Source organism: Branchiostoma lanceolatum, chromosome 14, assembly GCF_035083965.1.
Source record: "Branchiostoma lanceolatum isolate klBraLanc5 chromosome 14, klBraLanc5.hap2, whole genome shotgun sequence".
NCBI classification, from domain to species: domain Eukaryota; kingdom Metazoa; phylum Chordata; class Leptocardii; order Amphioxiformes; family Branchiostomatidae; genus Branchiostoma; species Branchiostoma lanceolatum.
In genome coordinates, this window is record NC_089735.1 from 7,493,392 (window position 1) to 7,517,060 (window position 23,669).

Genomic DNA, 23,669 nt, shown 5'->3' on the forward strand with positions numbered 1-23,669 from the left:
ATATGTACGTATAACATATCAAAATATCTCAGTCTCATATCTCGATTAGGACAGACTTTATCGTTTGCAAATTGACAATAAAAACTTTCTATGGCAAAATCCATACGTGCCGATTGATACTGACATTTAAACAAATATGAGGACATTACCAGACATCTGGCATATATTTGTTTTGGCGCCACACATTTCCAGAGACAGTGATTACACGAATGGTTAATGTCAACGGCTTGATGTCCGGAGTAGAATGTCTAATCTGAAGAAGAAAAAAAGACGTACACACAACACAACACAACACAACACAAGACTAAAATACATAGAAAATGACTCAACAAAACTAGAACAGAACTAAAGCGCATATAAAAGAAATGTCTCAGATTAATAAGTGTGTAATCTAAGTAACCTAATAGTATGTAATATGAACCCAAGTTTTAATTTTCGAATCAGAAATATTTCACAAAGTAGCAGAGAACCTTCGTCCTTCACATGATGAGAGTTTTATATCCAGGTAACAGGATTCTCTTCCTCCGTCTCTTCCTTTATCTCGTCGCCATCTTCATCATCCTTGTCTTCTCCCTCCCCTTCCTCCGATGTTTCTACCTCTATTACAGACGTCTTTGACTTTGGACGGAAACAGGACAGTTTAAAACAGCCAACATAATATCCAGAAACATACGGAGTCAAAAGACTGTTGGAAAAGGCTATCCATAGCGATATAGGATGAAAATACTCATGTATATTCTTACATGTAGTGTTTGTAAGTTTGGCGTAGGTGTCTAACACCCAGCAGGTATAGAATGGCAGCCATGTTATCAGAAATAAAACCGTAAGAGCTCTAAGAAGATGCGAACGTTCCAAAAATTTGCTGCACTCATGCACTGTATTTTCTGTTTTATCTAACGCAGACTCTTCAGACGCCGTAGTGTCTGAAATAGGAATGAACTGCGATTGCTCCACAGAAATCGTTGTCTGAGAGGGATGCTCATCGTCTAGCAAAGTGTTCGGGGTATTAGAACAAGCGTCCTCCACGGTGTCGATGGATGACGTTGGCAGCAACATGCTGTAATCTGCCGATAAGACGCTTGGCGGTGACGGCCAATCTGTTCCCGCATTGCCTCGGGGAAAGGCCGATTTGGAAGAACCACAATTATTGCACGTTGTGCCCGCACAGCAGGCAACGGTATTGATGTCTCCAATCTCGTTGATCGAAGAAGAAGCCGATAAATCTTTATCAGAAGCTTCCGGTGCAATGAAATCGCTATTTGTGCCACCGAAGATTTGGTTGTTCCCCTCTTCGGAATGAGATCCTCTGTCCGGCGATATTACAGTTTCTTCTGAGCACTCCGTTGACTGCCCCCTGGAGTGACCCTCATGAATGTATTCATTCCCCTCGGTAACATAAAACGTCGTGCCGTCTTGGTTCTTCTTCAGACCAGATAGACCGGTAACATCAGCAAGATGTGCAAAGACTATGAAAAGAAACGGGCCCGGGAAACCTAAAGCCACGAGCACACCCTTGTAGAGGAAATACCCTTGGCTGTTGCTCCATGTCTCTTGGCACGTATACATCTCACCGGAAGGGGTTGATGTCAGATGCAAATCTCGAGCGAAGGCTTGTGGAATGTTGATGGTGATTGCCATTGACCAAATACAACAGAGTACGCAGGTTATTTTCTTGATGCTGACGTCTGGCGTCGACATAGGTACTCCATGCTTTCGCTGACTGTACCTGTAAATTGAAAAAAAACAAAGAAATGTTATTTATCGGCAAAAAAGGTATTTCAAGAAGATACGTAAACAAACGTACAGTGTTTGCCTTCACATGATCTAGTGAAGCAAACTACTGCTCTGTTTATTTTTACTCAAACATATCCATACATGTGGTGACCAGCCCCTCCAGCTCTATCCTGCCACTTGCTACATACTGACACAACGTCTAGCCAGGAATACCAGGAATGGACCAATCAATATCATGTGCGCTAGCCTTGCCACTTGGCCATTCGACGCAACTTCTTTCGGTTAGCGAATAGTGTAATTTCTCTATTTTAGCATTAAAATATGTTTGCCCTGAACATCGCGATTGATTTATCAAGCAACAAAAATCGTCTCCGGGGTTTTCTTGATCGAATAATCCAGCCCCTATAAACCATTTGAGGCTTGAATAAAAATAATCAATAGACAAGATTTGTGCACATGAGTCAAAACAACTTTCACAACATTTACTACTACTTAAAGGTTTATAATGAGTCTACTAAAACTTCTTCTTGTCATGTGTTTGTAGACCTTGTTTCTGGGTGTTATTTCTCTCGACTACTGTTCATGCATTTATGTTCGCGTGGTTTTTATATCGCGCTAAGGCGAAAATGGAGTGTTTGCGGTGGTTTTAAGTTTGCGGCAGCGCTATAGTCACACACTGCTAAAGTATTGGACAAAAATGTTCGCGGTGGTTTTTAGTTCGCGGTGACCCAGTCACCGCGAAAACCGCGAACATAAAACCACCACGAACATTTCTGCATTTACAGTATCTATTTAGCATCTGTCCAGAAAAGAACAAGAAATAGCAATGTTTTAAGTACATTTAAGCCGTGTCTTCTGAGTTATCAACCCAGGAATATGAAGGGTTCAAATTAAAACTCGTTTTTCCCTAGAACTATTATGATAGTAGAGTGGGACTCGTTGCCATCAAATATAGAAGGGGCGTCCTCACTAGATAGCTTTGCAAGTTAGATGTGCAAACGTAAGGTGTGACAAGTCGTTCAGTGTAATATAACCAGCTGCTGCCGCACCGAATGCCTGCGAAGCTGGTATGTTACGCCGAAGGGCGCGCAGTTACACCGGCCAGATAGATACATACGCTTCACTATCTTGTAGTCAACGAACCCCGTAAAAGGAATGCGGCTAGCTATCAGGTGATTAGTCACGGCAAAAAGGATTTGATAGACCAGATGGTAACTTAAAGGCTTCCACACGGCTTAGGTTGAATCAATCTTAGAATTATTCAGCACCATTGTTTGTGTGGAACTTTTTTTATTCAGGGGAAGCTTAAATCAAGCTACAGAGTTCATAAGGGAGGAAGTCAGGGTCAAACAAAATACAGCAAAGATGTAAATCACATTATAAAAGTCATAACAAATATATTAGCATATATCATTACACCTATGCATACATGGTACAGAACACATAAGATAGTGAAAGCTGGTATATGGTTCGTGTCATTTCGTTTGGTCATCTATGTTACTTTAAGAGACTCATATAGCTTAAAGGAAGTCAGAATTGGGTCTGGTAATACATTTCCAAGCATTGGGTCCATGCTAGCCTGTGGATCTTCTGAAGGCCTTTCGCTGAGGTTTTTGAAAAGCCATCGAGTACAATCATATTGGATTAACGCAAATAATGCAAATTATACAAAGCATTGGTCTCATAAATTGCAAGCTTGTCATTTACTAAACATTATTATATTTATGGTGATTCTTCTACAACAGCGTTAGTCTAATCAAGCCGTTAATAATCCACACCAGGCCGAATGTTTATGCTACAGTTGGGGATTAACTGTAAATGTTATTCTTAAAGCTTTGGGGAGCTAAACATTAAATGGAAGCATGGATTATATATCTTAATGGTTTTGTAAAAAAAGTTAAAGCACCATTTGTGTTAAACGTTATCAGATCTTCTAGTGAAAATATGAATGTGTTGCAACTACTTTAAAAATATTTTTGTCAACGTTTCAATTGGTACAAATAATATATTTGAGACAAGAGCATCATAGCCACTGTTATGATGATAAACTCCAAAGCTGTGGGACTTAGTCTCTTTTCAATTACTATAAATGTGTCACCAGAACAGTATTAAAAGCCCATGTGGATACGTGCTTTAGTCCGTTTATTGCTAGTTCAAATTACTGCTGGCAAGTTCCCTTTCTGTACCTGGCATTGACAGAGATGGTGCTTTTATGTAGCTTTTACCATGTATTGTAAAGCATACTAAGTATACGACTTCCATTTGTAAACCATTACTGAAGAGCCCGGCTGCTGCTTCATCAAACAACGCCGTGGAAGGGGACCATGAATAAAAGAGGCGGTGCTGTATTCTTGATGAGCTATCTTTAGTGCCTTGGGGAGAGATCATTACGCTTCAAACTGTAGGAAATTGTCCATGGATTTCCATTGTACTTGAGAATACCATTGCTCGCCCATCCATGACAAACTGCCTGATTGTGCGATCACCGACCACGCCACTGACATTAGTAATAGCTCAGTGTACGCCCCCTGGGGATGAGGGGGGCAATGCTGTAGCAGGACAGTTGATAATCTCTATTGTAGCTTTATACCTATATTTCGTATCCAATCTATTAAACCAATCCGTCTACAATGATACATTTTTCGTACACAATCTTTACATAATTATTTCTGAGAGCCACCACATAAAAGTATTTAGATTGTGTGTATACGGTTTGGACAATGGCATCTTTCCCAACATATTGATATTTCCTATGCCTACTTCAGTGAACGACATGAATTAAGAAAGATGACTGTACAAATGCATTGGGGAAGAGATATACGCATGCACTATTAGTTTCATATAATGTAGGTTAGCTTAATTAAGGACACGCCTTCTGAATCAAAGTTGAACTGTAAATCACCAACACAGCTGATCAGTCGAATATTTGGGTAAGTCCATTTTTTGTGTTAATGGCAATTTATAGTTCAACTTTGATGATTCAGAATGCACTTCTACCAACACAGTTGAACTTTCAAGTAATTACACACCTTGTAACAACGATGGCTGCCAGAGTGAAGGCTGACCCGCAGACGACCACACCCTCTATCACTGGAGCCATTCTGCACAGCACCCTGCTGAGGTTCTTGTCTGCGTATGACATTAAATATAAACCAGTTAGTCATGATAATAGCTTCATCAGAAGAGTTTTCTCCTCTGATATAGGTTTGCATGGTTAAAACAATTTCGAATACTTTAGGTCCAAACGTATCCAGCAACATCGATATATGAACGGCACTTAACATTTTTGAAACATCTTGTACCTATTATCAATTATAACATACAATAGTGGAAACTATCTAAAGGGTATATTTTGTACATATTTTGCCTGTTGTATATGCCCATTTTCAAATGCGCCATCGAAAGATATACTTATTTATATTTCATGACTGTAAATCATACTTTTTTCTGTGCTCTTATATTTACGCCGATAGCAGACATTGGTCTTTGATTATTTATTGAGATATGTAATAAAAACCAGCATGATTTATTATACTTTATCTATAGTCAGGTTATGTTCTTTTTTATTACATCTCCTGTTCTTTCCCATTACAGTCAGGCCTAAGGGAAAGCTTTGAAGTCTGCAGCTTTAGCTGCATATCATCGACTAGCAATGTAGTCTCTGTACCATTTGATTGCGTACGTGTCCTGTTGTAGCATCGATTCCACGCTCCCACATGGACCTAACTGATCTTCTAGATACTTCATCTGAGGAAAGGTGATTTGTCACGGTGTCCAGTAACACCGGGGTGTCTGATAGCCTGTCGGCAGACAGCATTGCCGCCTCTGATAACAAGCGTCGCGTTATTTGTTCAGCGTCTCAGAGAAGTGATATAACGTAACAACCCTCGCTAAATTTATCGACAACTTGCCCTGCGGTCAGTGTATGAACGCGCAACAGGCAAGCAACGCATCATTAATTCACAGCATCGGGATAGAGTTAATCCCAAGTGAAAAATCAGATCATGTTTAGGGCTGATCGTGGCGCTGTCCGATGCCTTAGGCACAATTCCCTGCCTTCATGCTCGCTCTACTTACGGCCATAAAATTCACAGTGCAGTGGATTCTGGAAAGTAATATGAATGCCATATATCACTTTTAATGTCTTTTCGCCCTTGAAGAGGAGGCAATCCTTATTGCTGTTGAGCAGAGGTGGAAGTGTGACCAACAGTCAAATGCCAAGTGCATGCAAATATCAACAGAACTCATTCAATAAGGTGGCAATAAAATGGCGGTCATCAAAGCTAGCGAAGGTTTGTAGCTTTATGATTACTCCAGAGACAAGATGTCTGAAGGATATGCAGAATCCTTTAGAGTTAAGGCTAACGAATTACCAACACCCGGCAATAAGAGTGCAGCAACACATATAAACTGCCTACATACCATGCTTAAATGGGCGCCACTCCTACCACCCCATCCCAACAAAGGTCGTATACCGCATGTCTTTAGATTAGGATTGTGCAAAGTACGTTCATTTATATTCAGGACATGCCACTGGCCGTAACATTTTACACTACTTAAAAGGGTATACAGCATATATTCAGGGAATGAACATTTAAAAAAAAAACATAGATGAATCTACTCTTTTTAATTGTCGTGGTCTCACTACTCTTATCTTTATGCATACGTAAAGCATCCGTAAAGCGTACGCAAAGCATTCGTTCATGAACAAACACTGCAACCGTTAGGCATGCTCTAAGGTCTTCTTGAAGATTGGATTTCGCGCGGTGTCTCAGATGATTCTTAGCGATAAGGAGGCTCTGATGACCAAAGGCCAGGGGCTATTTCACCTCGCTTATCTCTTAGTAAGGAACATGCATGTTACTTCAAGGTTGACAAGAAGGTTGTATTCACGCGATAAGACAGCCAGAAACCCCATTGGTGATTAGGTCGTTCGGTGTTATATAACCAGCAGCTGCCGCGCTGCGTGTCTGCGAAGCTGGTGTGTTAGGCCGAAGGGCGGTTATACCGGCTATATAGATACAGATATAGAAGCTGGTGTGTTACGCCGAAGGGCGGTTATACCGGCCAAATAGATACAGGGTCATAAGTGGCTAATCAAGTATCAATCATGTAAAAATTAAGTGAAAATTGATATGCAACACATTCAAATTAGGCCAAATTGGGGTGCAGTATATCAATCAGTAAGAATTCCCATGTTTACCGTTGCAACAATGATGGTAGCGCTGTCTATGATATTTTTATTCATCTCTGCATACTAAAATCACATTGGAGCGAAAAATTGTGATGATCTTTATCCTCTCGTTAAAGGGGACTCAATAGCAGAGGGAAGTGTTCTGGTGCCATGTTTAAAAATGATAACATTAACTGTACATTACATTTTGACCAGGCAGTAGTAACATCATACTGCAGCAGCATTCTGATAGCCCCCGAGTTCCCTCCAGATAAATTACAACCAGATGTAACATATTATGTCGTCAACAACTATCGGACAAACTTTAACAGGGGTGATGTAAATAAATATTAAGTTGATATTAAAAATATATTTTTTCAATGTGATTCTGGATACATGTTTGTTAATTTAAAGTACTACCAGTTCTTTTTTTCACTTTTGCACTTTCAAATGAATTGACTTTGATCTCTGGCAATCATCCCATTTGATATAATATAAAAGATGTGAAAAAAGAGCCCTCAGAAAAATGAAGAGACGCTAGGGAATCCGGGGCATATAAAAATTGGAAATAATGTTTCAATTGTGTGTGTTATCAATCATTTTTACAGCTTAGAACTTGGTACTTTCATTGGTTCTTACGAAATCTAGTTCGATAATTTTCAGCAATTATCACAATGGAACCAATTATACTTAATGTATGTACCATTTCCATCGTGCATAACGCGTGGGTCTGTATGGGGGGCTTCTCGGCTACTGGTTTATAATGATACATTTTTCGTATATTTGTGGTGAAAGTCTAAAGAATTTGGTTGATTTTGTATTTTTTTTTTAAATGTGCTGATTCTAGAGTCCCCCTTCAAGTAAGAAGTTGTAAGAATCATGAGGCATTGGTGCCAGGTATTCTGACTACAGTGCACCACATTTCAAACATCTCCCTTCCCCAAAAAACCCAAAGATTTCATATACTGGCCATAAACAACTTTCTATCTTCAATAAACATCATACGAACATTTATCTAATGCCAACGAATGTCTATGTTTAGTAGATCTACTAATAGGTATGTGCTTCGACAAATGTTTGCTCTGTGCAAATTAAAATATGGTTGGTAAAGATATTCTTTTATGTAAATCTAGTAACCGTGGTGTTGTTATGTTACTGTTGTTGAGGTAAATCTTTGTTACAGCTGGCCCAGATGATAAGACAATGAATATACATATATTCTAGGCACGGGATTGGAAGACGATGGTTTCTACCAAACTCAGGAAGAAGCTGGCCTCTTTGATTAATTCCTTGTCAGGATAATTTTCTCGACAGTATACAACTAGAATGAGCATCTGTTCGGTGGGTGACTCGAATCAGATTTAAAATATGCCACATTGATCATATATGCACCGCGAAGAAGCAGTTTATCTGCTGAATAGCAGTAGTGATATGAATTCCTTGACTTTGTGATTTTGGGTTGTTTTTGTTTTGAGTCTTTGTTTGATGGTTTCTGCTTATGTTATGTTATTGTGAATGCATTGTTCATTCAATTTATGTTAAGTCATCTTTATTTTATTTCCTGATTTGTTATTTTTACGGACTCCCTTGGAAATCAGTTACTCAGGTAACATAAGGGACCACTCTAAAGATCACACATAGATAAATAAATATCAGATTTAACAATTAGATTTTTTTTCAATTCCTGTTTGGTTACTCATTGCGTCCTGCTTGTTTTGCTTCTACTAATTTTGACCAGAATGCGTTACATTAACAACAGATGTGCTGCGATAGACGACAAGAAACGCCCATTGATGGACCCCCAGTTCTCTTCTTTCTGCTTTAACCTTGGGTAGTCCTAGCAAGAAGATATATAACCCGACCGACAGAGCTAGGAGATACATCATATACGGAGGGATATTTATTTCTACTCTCGGCAGAAACCTGTCCCACTAAGTAACTTTTCTCCTAATAAACTTTGACTTTTTAATTTGGTTACAGGTGGTGACCTTTAAATCGCACCGATAACATAGCGACAAGTTGATGCATGTAGAAGTCCAAAGTGACGCTTGATAATGGATAAACTAATTAAGTTCCCGTTAAGCTGTAGAGACCGCGTTTGCACCGTTCTGTAGCAGCCCGTATGCGTCAGATTCGTATTACGTGCACATGTACAGATACATCTCTGTCAATCTGTGCACCAACAAAACTAAATCGTGCACGCCCCCACTCCCCTAAGAGGCCGTGTATCTCAGCCCTTTATAGACAAGCGCTTTATCTGTCGGCAAATGCCTTTTGGTGTGTTTTATAGGGTATAATTTAGGACTGAATGTACTGGACCCTATGACGTTTCTGGGTCAAATCGGCTTCGAAAAACATGAAAATTTCCCTAGAGATTAGTAGGTCATGATGGTGTAATGAAGGACCAAATTAAGCAAGCCATATAAGTCCCTTGTAAAAAGTACCAGTACAACGTCATTAATGGCTCTCAGTAGTAACAGAAGGTAATGAATGGTTGAATGGTTGCATATTGTAATGTATAGCCAGATGCGAAAACACATGTAATTTTCATGACCACAAATTTATGTCCACAATGTTGCCTAGCTTATAAACTGTGAATGCGCGCGCAAAACGATTCCACTTTTTAGAACGCTACCTTTCAATTTAGCTAACGCTAGTGAAGCCGATTGAAATGATATTAAAATCTGACCAGGCATCCTCGGCCTGAAATTGTGAGTTTATATCACGTCAATGCCATGTAAGAAAGGCTAATTTATCTATGTGCATGAAACTGTTGCAAAGTCTGCAATTATGGCAAAACAGGGCAAATTCATCCAAAAGACATCGAAAAGTCAGCCCCGTTTCCCGTCCTGGTAGTGTGATCCCTCGTACATAGGCAGAGCTTTAAACTTGATAGCACACCGCGTTTTCACCAAGTAGCCCGTATCCTTGGACAAGGTCATGATTTTGGATGTTGAATAGAATTACTTCATAAGGGAGGAAAGAGTGGCATTTTGCGCCGGGGCTAACAAATCTTGACGGAGGAGGGGGAGGAGGGATATTTACTCCCAACCGCCGTTATACCCTAGCTTAACTACATCACGTGACCATACTGTAATACTCGTGTTATCTTTAATCGGGTCGAACATTTGGCCAATGATATTTTGATTACACTTTTTTAGACGGAACTTTGATTCTATATCATAAATGTAGGGGAAAATACCAAATATAGAATGAACTTGAAAGATTTCATCATTCTCAATGTCTTTCCAATAGTAGATTGAACAGATGAAACGAGCAAAGGTTAGAAGATTGTGTTGATTTATTCTGAAATTACAACCAGTTGTAATGACGGAGTTATGATATGTCAGTATGGACAGATGGTGCAAGCAAACGGGCACGGAAGAAAATTATGAAAAGAAAAATAAATCATATTTAATACTATGGTCATTGAAAAAAATGAATCTTAAGCTTTAGTTCAATAATCAACAGTACCAAATCGATGTTAAAATCTTTCTAAAGATTTTGATAAGATGACTTTGAAACGTATTAAGAATGGTTGGTCATTAAAGTACTAATATCTATAACAAAGAAAATGAAGCTAAGCTATTTGCAGACCTGAATTCAACCCTCCTCCGAATTATTTACAATGTTGTTTCTGTAAGCTATAGCCGTGGTGTACTGGACTATAAAATTGCAACCAGCTCTCTAGACTTTATGCATCATTTTGGCACGGTTAGACCATATTTCAAGACCAGTAATGCAGCGCATGTGATTGTTGGTGCAACCAATGTTCTATAATTCAACTGCACTGTAATACAGAAAAGCGAGCAAGTATTTATCTACCAGCGATTGCCACAGGAAAAAAATCCTCATTCAAATAAAACATCTTCCAGGCTGAATCCAGCCAGTAAGCATTCAATATGCAATTCAGTAGAATATGGTCGCTTTCCTACCGTTTATGCCATGCTCTCCACGAAGCAATCTAGTAGATCATGCACTTGATTGCTTTCCCTTTGATAAGATCTAGGAGTAATTTGGGTTTCCCATACCAACGATGCAAGATATATAATCTTCGTTGATGAGTCTGATTGCCAACGCCTGTCTTCAGCGAGGAGTCTCACTGCTTTGCTTATAGATTAAAAGCACTCATCGTGTCTCAATTTTTCCGTCATAATTAAATTACTGTGAATAACTAAACGATTACCTGACGTGACTTGGTTTAGAATAAAGATGGGATTTCTTACCTTCTTGAACGTTTTCAATGAGGGTGAAAGGAGTGCAGAAGATCCCGATCAGTAGATCGGCAAGTAGAAGGTTGAGAACGAAATAATAAACAGTTCCACCTCTCCTCTTCCCCCAGCCATGCACCATAAATGCCACAGAAATGTCACCGATCAGACAAAGCAGAAAAAGTGTGCAGTATCCCGCTATGAAGAGCCAAGTTCTCAACCGTAAGTCTGGAAGGAAGACACCCGGGGTAGCAGCGACTGGGGAGGATTCGGTCTCGGCAGGCAGGTCACCCCATGCCGTGGGAATCGATGAGTGGTTGTGGTAAGTCAACGGAGGAAGCGGCGTAGTCATCATCCTGGCCATGCAAAGTGTAAAGAGTATGGTAACACCACGGTTACGAGAAGATTCTTAACTATGTGACAAAAAGTCCCGGTGCAAACGTCTTCCTTCGCTGCAAGGTGATGAAATGAAAAGGAATATGCCACTGCTCACGTACGCGGAAGATGCAATATTGAAAAGCAAGTGCATTCTTGTAAAATTGGTTGTTTCCAATGGCAATAAATATTTAATATGCAGTGATGGGTCGTGGCCGCAAGTGATTTCACCGGTATTATCCCCCGAAGAAGGGCGCATAAAGTGCCGCCTTTTATCCTAAACGCCACCGAGGGGTAGAAATTAGCAGTACGCCTTGTGAATCGTAAACCCTCGATGGGATAGTCTTTGAGATTAGGATGTTCTCTTTGAAGCGAATCTGTTGGATTACACCCGTCACGGTGTGCGATAAAACAAGGCTCAGAACTGCAGCGCACTTAGCATCCCTCTACTAACGGTACATACACGTAGTTCGACCGCAATTTTTTTAATTGCCAGATCACAGAAAAACGACATCTAATTTGAATTAAAAATCTCATTCAAAAGTTGATATAAAGCTTATGTTATGGCTTTAATGTTGAAAACTACTTCCATAATGCGCTTATATGAAATAAGAAACAAAAAACGTCATATTAGTCCAAGAAACTTTTCACATATATAATATAAATCAATTGTAAACATTTTTGTGTCATTTTTGTCACTATTTGTTGTCATTACCTTTGAAGTCAGTTGGTAAGAAGCAGCGCATTAATAATTACTCCCAAAAGCCTAGGTCATTGCCTTTGTCGAATCTCCTAACGTAAATCATATAGAATCCACTGAGAAGATATCGAAAAAGGTTTAACTTATGATCGATTTTCATTGAATATTGATATAGTTGTAGAACAAGTCATATTTCACGACAGAAATCTTAATCATATACTTAAGATGTGGTTTTACTTATTCGACTATATGGATTTGGCCTCATCCTGAGTCCTCCATTATGAAGACACATCGATAAACAAGCACTTTATATTTCGTTTAAATTCTTTCAAGTAAATCCTATTTATTATATTGATAATTTGTACGATTAAGAAAAAACGACGATCATTTCACATTCTTTGCCAATTCATCCGATGGCATCAACGAATACGCAATACCTAATGTGAACGATTTCCCGAAAACGTCATGTTAAACGAATCACCTTGGGAAAGAGCTCTTAAAGTATCATATCCGCGAGATAAACATAAAAAATGCAAGGCATAACGGAGGTAGTCATCAATCAACGTTACACGCTGATGCATCTTCAGCCCGCTAGCATCCTTTTATCCTAAATACCGACGCTTTCTTGATTTCACGGTAAGATTCTTCCCCGGAAGGACGCCACATGCCTCATGAGAAGGTGACTATCAGCCGTTCGCTCAATTCTACAGCGATGTGAGTCTGGTAGACGTACTTTTTATCTTCGCCGAGTACTATAGTACTCGGAGAAGATTATGTTTTCGGTTGAGCCAGCTGTTTGGTGGGTCTGTATGTATGTCAGGAGCATAACTCAAGAAAGCTTCAATGAATCTTTATGATTTTCGGTAGGTGTGTAGTGGTTGTACAGAGAAAGGTCAAGTTCGAAAATGGTTCACCTTGCGTTTTTCAACAGTACTGCAGCAGACTTTGCATTTTTTTGCGTTTGTATGAAGGCAAAAAAAGACGGAAACGTTGATGGATCTTCATGCTTTTTTGGAGGTGTGTAGATGTTGTGAAAACGGAGGTCAAGTTCAAAAATGGTTCTCCTGGCACTTTCCGTCGGTACTGTAGCGGGCTTTGTGTGGATGTGAATTTCGTTGTGGACAACATAATTAAGAAGCTGTTGATGGATCTGTATGATATTTAGTGGATGGGTAGGGTTTACGGAAAGGAAGGTCAAGTTCGATAATGGGCCTTCTAGTTTTAACTGAGTTCCATCTATTCACTAACTATATTTAAAACAAAGCAAAAAGGAGACAGTCAACAATTAATGTGACCTCAAATGATTTTTATGTTTATATATTTGATATTTGCGGAATGAAAGAATATTGTTTCTCCTCCGTTTCTTCTTCTTCTTGATATTCCATTACAAAGACATATGGTCAATGACATTGGCCATACGGCTCATGATCCTCCTCTCCTTGGTCAATGATAAAGCAGCTGACACCCTGTGGAGTTAGTTACATGATGTAGCAAGTGGCAGGACAGAGCTGAACGCCATATATACATAATTTGAATGTGTTTGAGTAAAAAATGAAAAGAGCCGTGGTTTGTTAGGATAGACCATATGAAAGTAAGCATCATATGTTTGATTGCAAATGTTGCTAATTTCTCGTTTCTGTACTGCATTGAATCAACCTGGCCGTAAGGTCATCTTGATGGAAGTCCCTGACGATTATCAGTACGTGAAATGATATTTGTTACAATGCGCCATGTATCTGCACGTAACGTGAAACTCAGCCAAGACATACAGCCTCCTAATTTCATAATGACACATGGTGACATTTAATATGGATATTGTTCGTCTAGAATGGTTTTTGCCATTGAAAGAAAACTATTTTAGATATGGGATGAATTGACTGAAGGAGAAAAAACTTTAAGATGCCTAATGATTTTTGAAATGTGCTAGCAAAAAATGCAATAATTTTAGCTGAGTGGCTTGACTAAATGTTACCTACAAATCTACCGAAATATCACCATCCGGAATCTGATCTCCGAGCAGACTTAAAGCATTTGTAAAGCATAATTTCTTTAAAAACGCAACCTTTACTCATGTTATTATATATTGTTACCGATGTCTCTTCCTACTGTGACAGCACATAAAGAAGGCCCACAGGGGGACACAATCTTGTGAAAGCTTTTACGTGTCATAAATAACCCACCATCAAAACCGTAAAGGCTCTGCCATGTCGAATCGCCTTTCGATAAGTTCAGATTTTAAGTACTATGCCGGCCCAAAGGGAACTTTTGTAAGACGTGTATGATTCTAGAAACGTAGGATTTTCTTGCAAAAGTTTTCTGTAAATACGGGATTTTGAGTCACATTTTACCTCATTTTATCAGTCTTTCTCGGATATAATGTATTGATTATATGTAATTATAGAACCTTTCCTTCTCACGTATATACCTATTTACATTCGACAAAAAATGAACTCATTTAGCTCATCATTAATGCAGGTGGTCATCTGAAGCAATATCTTTGAAAAATAGATGTATTTTGTATTGAAGACATCTTACGCTAAGCATAATGAAATTTCAATGGATTTTTAAAATCATCTATGCTACTTACGTTCCAAGGAAAGGCCTAGACCTTTCATAGTCAGCTTTGTTCTTTGACATGAAAGTTATTCTTGTATTGCCTGCTTCATTTTACATGACAACCTATGACACCACTGTAATATATTTTTACACCAGAGCACCCTCTAGTGACAAAATAACACGAAGACAGGATTAGAATTGAGCCCGGTGTCGTGAACCGTGATTCGTACAGACCTTCCGTTAATGGATTGCTGCTGACAATGTAGTGTGATTGAGTGCTGGGCTTACTTGCTGTCCTGAACTTCTTCATTTGTTTTGCTTTCAGTACGGAAGAGTATCATTCATCAACCTGGGATGCAGAAATCACTCCCAATAGGAAGTAGATATATCTTCTCCCATATGTCCGTTCGTATAATACCTTCTGTGTAGTTATCACCATTGTAGAAGTAGCGGAAGCGTTTTTGCCAGCGGGTTTGACAGTTTTGGTTTATGGTTAAGCCGCAGTAACAGACTTCTTGGAGTCACCGGGATTTCTCGTCATCAACCTTCAGGCAAGGGTTCCTTTAAATTTTCAGCGGAAATGGGCATTCTATCATTATAGTAAACATGATACCCTGGAATTTTTACATATCATGATATTTTCATGAAGTAAACATAAACTTCTTCGGACAGGTCGGAACTCTGGTTTCCCCTTTGAACCGCTCTTCAATCCATTGACACTATTGCGAGGTGGTCTCACTGTGTTGGTTGATCCCGAGCCTTGTAATTGTAAGAACAAAGTTGTGTGCTAATATATATGTGGCTGTTGTTTTGACTATACACTTGGAACACGTCAATACTTTAAAATCCCGCTGGCTTCAACAGTAAGAATTGCAATAAAGTTACTTAGGTGTCCGTACGGGGGCTACGTATATATACCTCAAAACGTTACCTGAATCCGCAAACTTTCCTTCAATTCCTATTTTACGAACTGTGTACACGTGTACCGAAACGTAATTTGCGGTCTGTAAAGAGTTAAGTAGCCTGGTGTCACTTTTAAAGATAGATATTTAACTGTAACAGTTACACATGACTAGAAGTTGATTAGTGAGGAGCTTTCGGACAGTCTCCGCCATCTTTCATTAGTTCTGAATGGGTAGTCACGTGACCCGGAAGTCATAGGCCACACATGTCACGTGACACGAGAGTGACTAGTGTCACTGGTTGGCTTAGTGTCCCCCATCCATGAGGATCAAGAAGGTTTAAATGAGACGCCCTTGTGAGGATTGAGGGGGTGGCGTAAGAAGAGCCGGAAAAATCCATCTGAGCAGTTGTTGTCACATCTTCGTGGATCTAGATGGCATATGTTTCTTAGGGACAAGCCAATTATTTTGTAACCTTTGGCTTTGGACCCGCAATGTCAATACAAAGTAACCGTTATGTTTATCCTTGTCGTAGAGACACAGCTATGATATAGGTTTTAGATACACAATATTACTGAACAGCAAAACAATACATTTCTATGATGAGCACTTCCTCTCGACCAAAGTTTTGTATTTTATTGAACATATTGGCGAGAACGCAATCTATGTTGGTGTACAAGTTACTTCATCTTCAGTATTCTATACCAGTGCTCGGTAGAGACTAATACTTCCAGTTGTGACCTTGTGGTCTAATGGTACCTTTGTAACTTAAGTCAAGATGTGAATAATAAGACAAACGCAACTGTCATGTAAGGAACAGTTATGCAGCAGTTGTAAATGCCATTACTGCCATCATATCATGATGAAACCATCAGCAGCCCATCAAAAGTGCATATCCGTCTCCAAAGGTCAGAGTAAGTACAGCCGATCTCTAACACTGCAGAGAACCACTTGCACACATATTACATCGAAGCTAGATAAATATTAGCTCGCTAGGAACCTTTGATATTTGCATGGGCTGTTGGAAGTTCACTCAAAATGATGTACAAGTCATGTGATAGAGGTTTCTGTCCTTCAGATATTGACATATGTAGGTCATCCATATTAATGTTGAAAATTGTGCCTAAGTTCGCTCTACCAATGCTTCGGTGTTTAAAGAATTTAATGAGAAATCAAATATGATATTGATATCTTCATGATTAATATATTGTACTAATAACTGTTCAATGTTATTTCTAAATGTAACATTTCCATCATACCTTTCTTTATAAACAGGTATCAACATAGAAAATGGAACTGTTACGCAGGACAAATCGAGCTAGGAGGGACAAGGCTTCAGAAGGCATCCGCCATCTTTCCTCTGGGAGTCAAAGGTCACACAGGTCAGGTGACACATAGACATTGCAGATGTGGGCTGTATCACAATGTTTCATGTTTCTATGTTCACTTTATGAAGGAGTCAACCTTTAATCCATACGTGTGTTGACTTATCTATCTATTGGCAAAATGTCTCGCAAACGACTAGTACTATAATATAGTGTCTGTTTCCATATATATTTCAAGTAGAAATGAAGATATATGGGCTGGTTCGCAATAGTGCAATATTTTCATTCAATGTCAGTGAAGGATTCCTTGATCACTCTGACATCGACATGTCTTGATTGATGGTTTAAAGTATGATACTTGCTTTACAAGAGTTTTCATTCTAAAGATGATATATAATCCGTGCCGATAAGACCATGGAACGAATTTATGTATACTTTGTTTGATCTCTGGGAACGCCTGAAATAGAAGATAAAGAACCAAAATATGCAAACTATTTTTTTAAAGAAGGAATATCTTACGAAACATTATATTTATTCCAACAACAATATGCATATATATGTATACTGAAAGAATGTCATTCATAAAAATGCAACACTATCCCATCGCCAGATTATTTGAGTGTTTGATATTTCCAAACTAAGATTACCTGATGCACTTCATCTATGAGTCAGAGATAAGCATAGTCCTAATCTCACATAAAGATAGATCTAAAATCAATCGCCACTTGTGAGATCTTATGTGACCATTTCATCATGACGAACTACAATGGTATTATTGCACACAAAACTCAAGTATGTTATAAAAAGCTTATTGATCTCTTCGGTTGGAACTGCGCCACTGATGTCGCTATCAATTTTGCTCATGGTTCACCTAAGGTTAGTGTGCAAATCCTTCTACACCTGGCCGCTAGAGCCTTGGTATTTCGGCGACAATCGTATCCTGTAGAATGGAGATACGCTCGTTCAGACCCTTGTAGTGGTTAGAGGCACATAGAGCAGCAAATTCCCTTGCTGTTACGCAAGTAGCAGGGAACATTTTTACAGGTAGGGGTTGCTAGCCCCTCTCATTAACGCGCACGAGGCACCTCTTCGAGTCCAAACACGAGACTCTCATTTTGAGTCCCTTCCGAAAGACCGGTGCACCACCAACAGAGTTGTCCTGACTCAGGATTGAACCGGAATCTCCCAGTAAGCAACTGATTGTGACCATGAGCCCAACTATGAGGCTGCTACCAGTTGAGCTACAGGACACCATTGGAGTGTAGATACAGTTAACAATTTCATACGTTTTATGACACGGTGTGAAATCACAACCAAGGCAATTTTATCATCAAGGCAATTTAGTGGTTCCATACAAGTGATTGTTAATTAAGTACTATAAACTAAGCCTGCGTTTATGACACGTGTCTAATAAAAGAGTAAGAGATATGGGGAATAAAGTAAAAAATGTTAGCTTCAAAAGAGAGAAAATGATATCATTTCTGTTCAAGTTGCTACCATTAGAGTTACACATAGACATGTAGATTCACAGCTCCTGGTATGGTGTTTTGCTTTCTTGCATGAAGAGATTTTAAGTAGGATATAGTGGGATATCTTGTCAAGTACCATATTGATAAAGTTTGATCTGACAAGACACATTTGTCTCCCGTAGAACATAAAAGTTGTCAAGAAAAGCCTGAAGCCGATCATTATATTTGCATAACCTGTTCAACTACTGTAACATAAAATGTCAATATTGCCCCTCGGCCATTGTAATGAAAGTTGATAAATGTATTTCAATTACTGCCCCATGTAGTGACTTCAATTTACCTGCATGCTACCATCGTATTAAACGCGTCGTTCAACAGCCAATATTGCAGCCATTCAATGTGTAACTTCTTCATTCCAACTATAACTTAATGCAGTTACGACCGTTTAGATCCCATCAAAGCAACATCAACTGGACTATGGTTATTACTCTGGACAGGGAGGGCTTTTATACTACAACGGTTGATTGCAAACAGACGAAAGACAAAACTTGAAAAGAAAGAAATCCTCTACTTCATTACATTACATTTTTGTTGGTATTACAGTATAGGATCCTTGCTGCGTCACTATATAATTTTGGCGTGTAGACGTTAAAATGAAAATGGACAGTTGCTCAAAACGAACCTGGAGAAGGCCTCTCTTTGCGTCTAGACTTGATGTATACAGCCATCGTGCAGGTAGTAGACCTCGACCTCTGAGAAATCAACGCAGCTTAGAAGAGCTTTAAGGAAATTGCTTCTAAAGACACCACGACTTATCAAATACGTATAAGCTCTACCCTCTGCTAGAGGCCGACAAATCGTACTGCCACACAAGTGCCTTCGGCAGCAAGGTGAAACGGTGAGTGTAAATCGTCAGCGATGAGCAAAGTTTCACTTCAAGGAACCTCCAGGGATATGTTTAAACGACTAACTTATCATGAAAAAGACAATCCATACATTCATTCATTGTAAAATGGAAGCATACTATTAGTTTCTCTTTTGTTGTGCAATGAAAGCGAAGATACATACGGTCTGTAAGTTTTGAGGCTTGTTATGAGCGTTGTCCATGGCCACATTATTCTCTACTCAGCTATTTTTTTGACTGCTTGGAGGTTTGCTTCCGTTCTTCTTGTTATCTCAATGATTTGATCGATCCATTTCTTTCTTGGTCTGCCTGTTGGCATTTCCTTTCTAGGTGTCTAGTCAGTAATTCCTTTTACATCTCCGTCCCTTAGCATTCTGTGCAGGTGCTCTAACCTCCTCTGTTGATTTTCTTCAACTATTGCTTGTGTTGGCTCAGCTGACAGTGTCTGACGGATGACTTCATTTCTGATTCTGTCCGTCCTGGTAACCCCAAAGATGAGCCCCAGAGTCTGGTGGCTTGTACTTTTGTTGTTTATTGAGTTAGGGACCAAACTTCGCTGCCGTACAGTAAGACTGTTCCAATGATATTGTTGTGTAAATCCATGTTTTGACATCTCAAGGTATACTCTTCTCCTTCAGAAGGGGATGAAGGACACATACATATTTGGTTAATTTTGTAATTGTTCTTACTATTTACTATCTAGTCATACTATTTGACGTTATTTTGCTGCCTAGACAGTTGAATCATGAAGCTAATTGCTTGTTTGAAAATGTGCTATATGGATGGAAAATACAGTGCTTAGCAGAACAAGCAAGTGTGGATGGAAGGTCACAATGAACAGGCAGGGGATGTAGCAACCTAAAGTAACATGCGTGTTTTATACCGTCCTGAGGGTCAGAGGCAATACGAAAGTTAGCCTGTAGTGACTGAATCACGCTTCTACCAACCCTTCCACTGGTCAGGCCCCTGGAAACGTGCTGACTAACACCTCTATGCCAGGAGAACCGCGAACGCCCTCATCCTGTTGACTCCATGAATAAAAACCATGTGCTAACTTGGACCAATTATTGTCAGACCGAGAATTAACTGTCTGTTACCATAGTTTTGGAGATTTGATGTCTGGTTTTATAGAGAAAGAGACTCCCGAGGCGATGGGCTCAGTCTATTGGACTGATTTTCATAGTAATAAAGAATCATGAGATTGTATTGGTGACCCTAGAAAGGGGAATCGTTCTCTTGAGCGACCACAAACTCTCGGGGAGACCAATCAGGCTAGCCTATGACAGCGAAAAATTGTCGAGCGCAGGCTAACTAGTACGAAAGTCAGCCTAGGCCGAATCAATGCACTGCTTCAGACGGGAGAGGACAGGCTCCACATGTGGCGCGCGGCGTTGAAGAGGACACAGGTGGGCAGAACACTTCGAAGAAATCCTTAGCCCGGTTTTTAATTCTGCTTGGAGTCGATTCAGCGGCTCCGAGTCGACTCCGAGTTGACCCTGAGTCGACTCAATGACTTTAAGTGGACTCCGAAAACGTTTGTGTAAACCCAGCAAGGACAAGCCGTACCAATCACAGATCGAAAATCCACAGCACCTGTTCGAAATGAACACTGGAGACTTCACTTGTGATAGGCTCCCTTACTAATCATTCCTACACGGCCAATGGGATCACACATTTGTACCCATTTCCCAATATTTGTGAGAAAAAAAGTCCTACAATCTCTCAAGCTACATGGCAGTCACTGATTGTGATGATCAAAGAAACACCGCCATACAATCGATACAAGATGACACGCCTCTCATTAGACAAGAGTATGGAGTGAAGTATGATGCAATTTGGTTCGAGAATGAAGTTACTTCGGGCATGTCAGGTTAGACAAACATTGACACCGTACGCCAATCGTCCTTTTATACATGTACTGTCTAAGTGGTCCCGGTTCTTGTGTTGGATTGAAGGGACATCCCTTTCCAATATGTGGGATGGATAGAAGTGCCCGGGCCTATTACATTTGACCTGGGTATGTTTTCAGAATCCCGGAATTGAACACGTATGTCAAAACATGGCATATAACGTTACCTACGCCTTGGCGAGGAACAAACATTAGTCAAGAACAGGAATAAGTTTTGTCAAAATTAATTATCTGTGTCATCGCTTGTCCTTTTTTGAAGAGCTGGTATTTCTTGCCAATGGTTGCACATTTGGCGCGTTTTAAGATAAATGACATTTTGAATAAATCGGACCATGATTGGAAGCGCTACGTTACGTCGCCTATGTCGTGTGGTTCAAGACAAATACCTTCTAATCGATCTAGTAAGCACATAGATGGGCCCTTTTATCGCTCTTCATGGATAATTTCAGACATTTCTCGTAAATTATTGAATGTGAACCAGAGGGACCTGATCGGGTTCATGCACTAGGATGCATGGTGTGATTTATGTTTTCCATTAAGGTGAAAAATAATCGATAGTTAAACTTGTCTTACCCTGTATCGATTCAAGAAAGGCACATTTGCTGCTTAGTACCTGAAGGTAAAGGTAGTTTTATAGCCTTTTAGAGGCCGTAGTCCACTGTGTCTAGGGCGCGTATTGAAAGGCGGAGCCCATCCATCTCCTTCCACCGCCTTTTGTCTCCCCAACCGAAAGTCAGATACCCATTTTTACAAATGGGTGGAGTGAGGAAAGTCGTGTAAGGTGCCTTTCCTAAAGACACAGCCATGAATCGAACCCACTAACCTAGCCACTCAGCGCTCACGCAAACTTAGTACCTAGAGCAATCGACATTGCCATTTTAACGGCAACCTCAAGGGCGGTAGCTTTTACTCAAGCACAAGTCTAGTAACAATGGCTTGTGCCACCTCTAGGTCTCAAACATACATGGCGACACCTGGCGATTGATATCATGTCGACATCAGAATTTGTAGCTGCAAAATTTATATCGGGCCACTTTTCTGTGCAGGTGTGCAAGTCAAAAGTCAGACTTCCTTCCCGCACCGATGGTGCATAGGGCGGCGCCCATCTCCATTCCAGTAGCCCTTGGGCCACACGACTTGTGCAATCACTACAGCAGGCGGCTAGTACACAGGTTGTGTTGTGTGTTTAACTTCCATACTCTTTCCCAAATGCTGAGTGAGAAGAAGAGAAAGTAGTATGGACCATTTTTCAAGTCTTTGGTATAACCCGGCCGGGGATCGAACTCACAACCTACTGTATGCAAGACGAACACTCTACCTGCTAGGCCATTACACCTAACATAACACTGTACAAGTTGGCACTGTCATTTTTCACTTGACGTGTCTTGCAGAGATTCCTAAATACACTAGATGGCGCTGTAGATATGCAACGAGATGTTTACCGTGGCACCATTGATGTGAAGTAGCTTAATTACGCTTTGCGATGTGTCTGGCTTTCTGAAGGAAAAGAAATAAGTGTTTGATGTCATTTGTAACCGACTATTCCACAAAATAAACTTCATAGTGATGAACCGCTATCGTTTTATGCTTTCTACGTTGATCTGGTGTAAACTACCAAGTTTTCTAAATTTCCATGCGTAAATACTCATACTTACAAAATATGTAGCCAAAAACTGCACAGCAATTCAAAGAAAAAAGCAAAGGGTGTAGTGCCGTGGTGTAAGGTCCGTTGCCGGAAGTTACGCCTGTCAAATGTCTTGTTACTGCGCACCAATAAACATAAGCTTTAAAAATGAAGAAAAAAATGGAAAGATATACATTCAATTCAAAGGAACAACATTCCAGAGATGCCACCTCCAGGTGGAGAAGGATGGCTCAATGTGCCTTACAAGAAGCTATTTCACAATTCCGACTACGCATGTGCGGCGACAGGAATTGTGCGTAATATGTGTAAAGGTTAAGGCCCTTTGAGACATAGATAAAACCCGTCTGTAAGGACATTATTATGCAAATCAAGATAATGGTATATGGTCGAGACGAGAATTGTTTGCAAACCTGGGGCCTTCACCTTCGACATATTACCCACAATTCCTGTCACCGCACATGCGTACTTGGAAGTGTAAAATAGATATCTATAGGCACGGGGGGAAAACTACGGTGCTAAGGTAATTGAAAAACAAACACTATATGGTATTATCCGATGGTGTGCAAAAAATGAGTTGATCGAACCTAAGGATTGCTTTTTTGCGCATTTCATTGAGAACGAGCCGTTTGCGACGTGTATTCACTGGTAGGAATGAAACTCGATTAAACCTTCCCGCTAAACCAAACATCATTCATCCCATTTCATTATTTCCGAGCTACATACTGCCTTATGTCATCTTTTCCTTGTAATTCGAAGAGCCTTCCGT

At 39.9% G+C, this 23,669-nt stretch overlaps 1 protein-coding gene across 1 annotated transcript; it reads right to left on the reverse strand.

The window, feature by feature from the left end:
* Positions 1 to 477: 477 nt before the first annotated feature.
* LOC136448079 (uncharacterized) lies at positions 478 to 11,708 on the reverse strand. Its single transcript, XM_066447198.1, has 3 exons — positions 11,134 to 11,708; positions 4,764 to 4,863; positions 478 to 1,726 (listed from the first exon to the last, which is right to left on the reverse strand). Exons 1-3 carry the CDS (start codon positions 11,480 to 11,482, stop codon positions 496 to 498), a joined length of 1,680 nt encoding a protein of 559 aa, XP_066303295.1. The 5' UTR covers positions 11,483 to 11,708; the 3' UTR covers positions 478 to 495.
* Between the last annotated feature and the right edge of the window lie 11,961 nt (positions 11,709 to 23,669).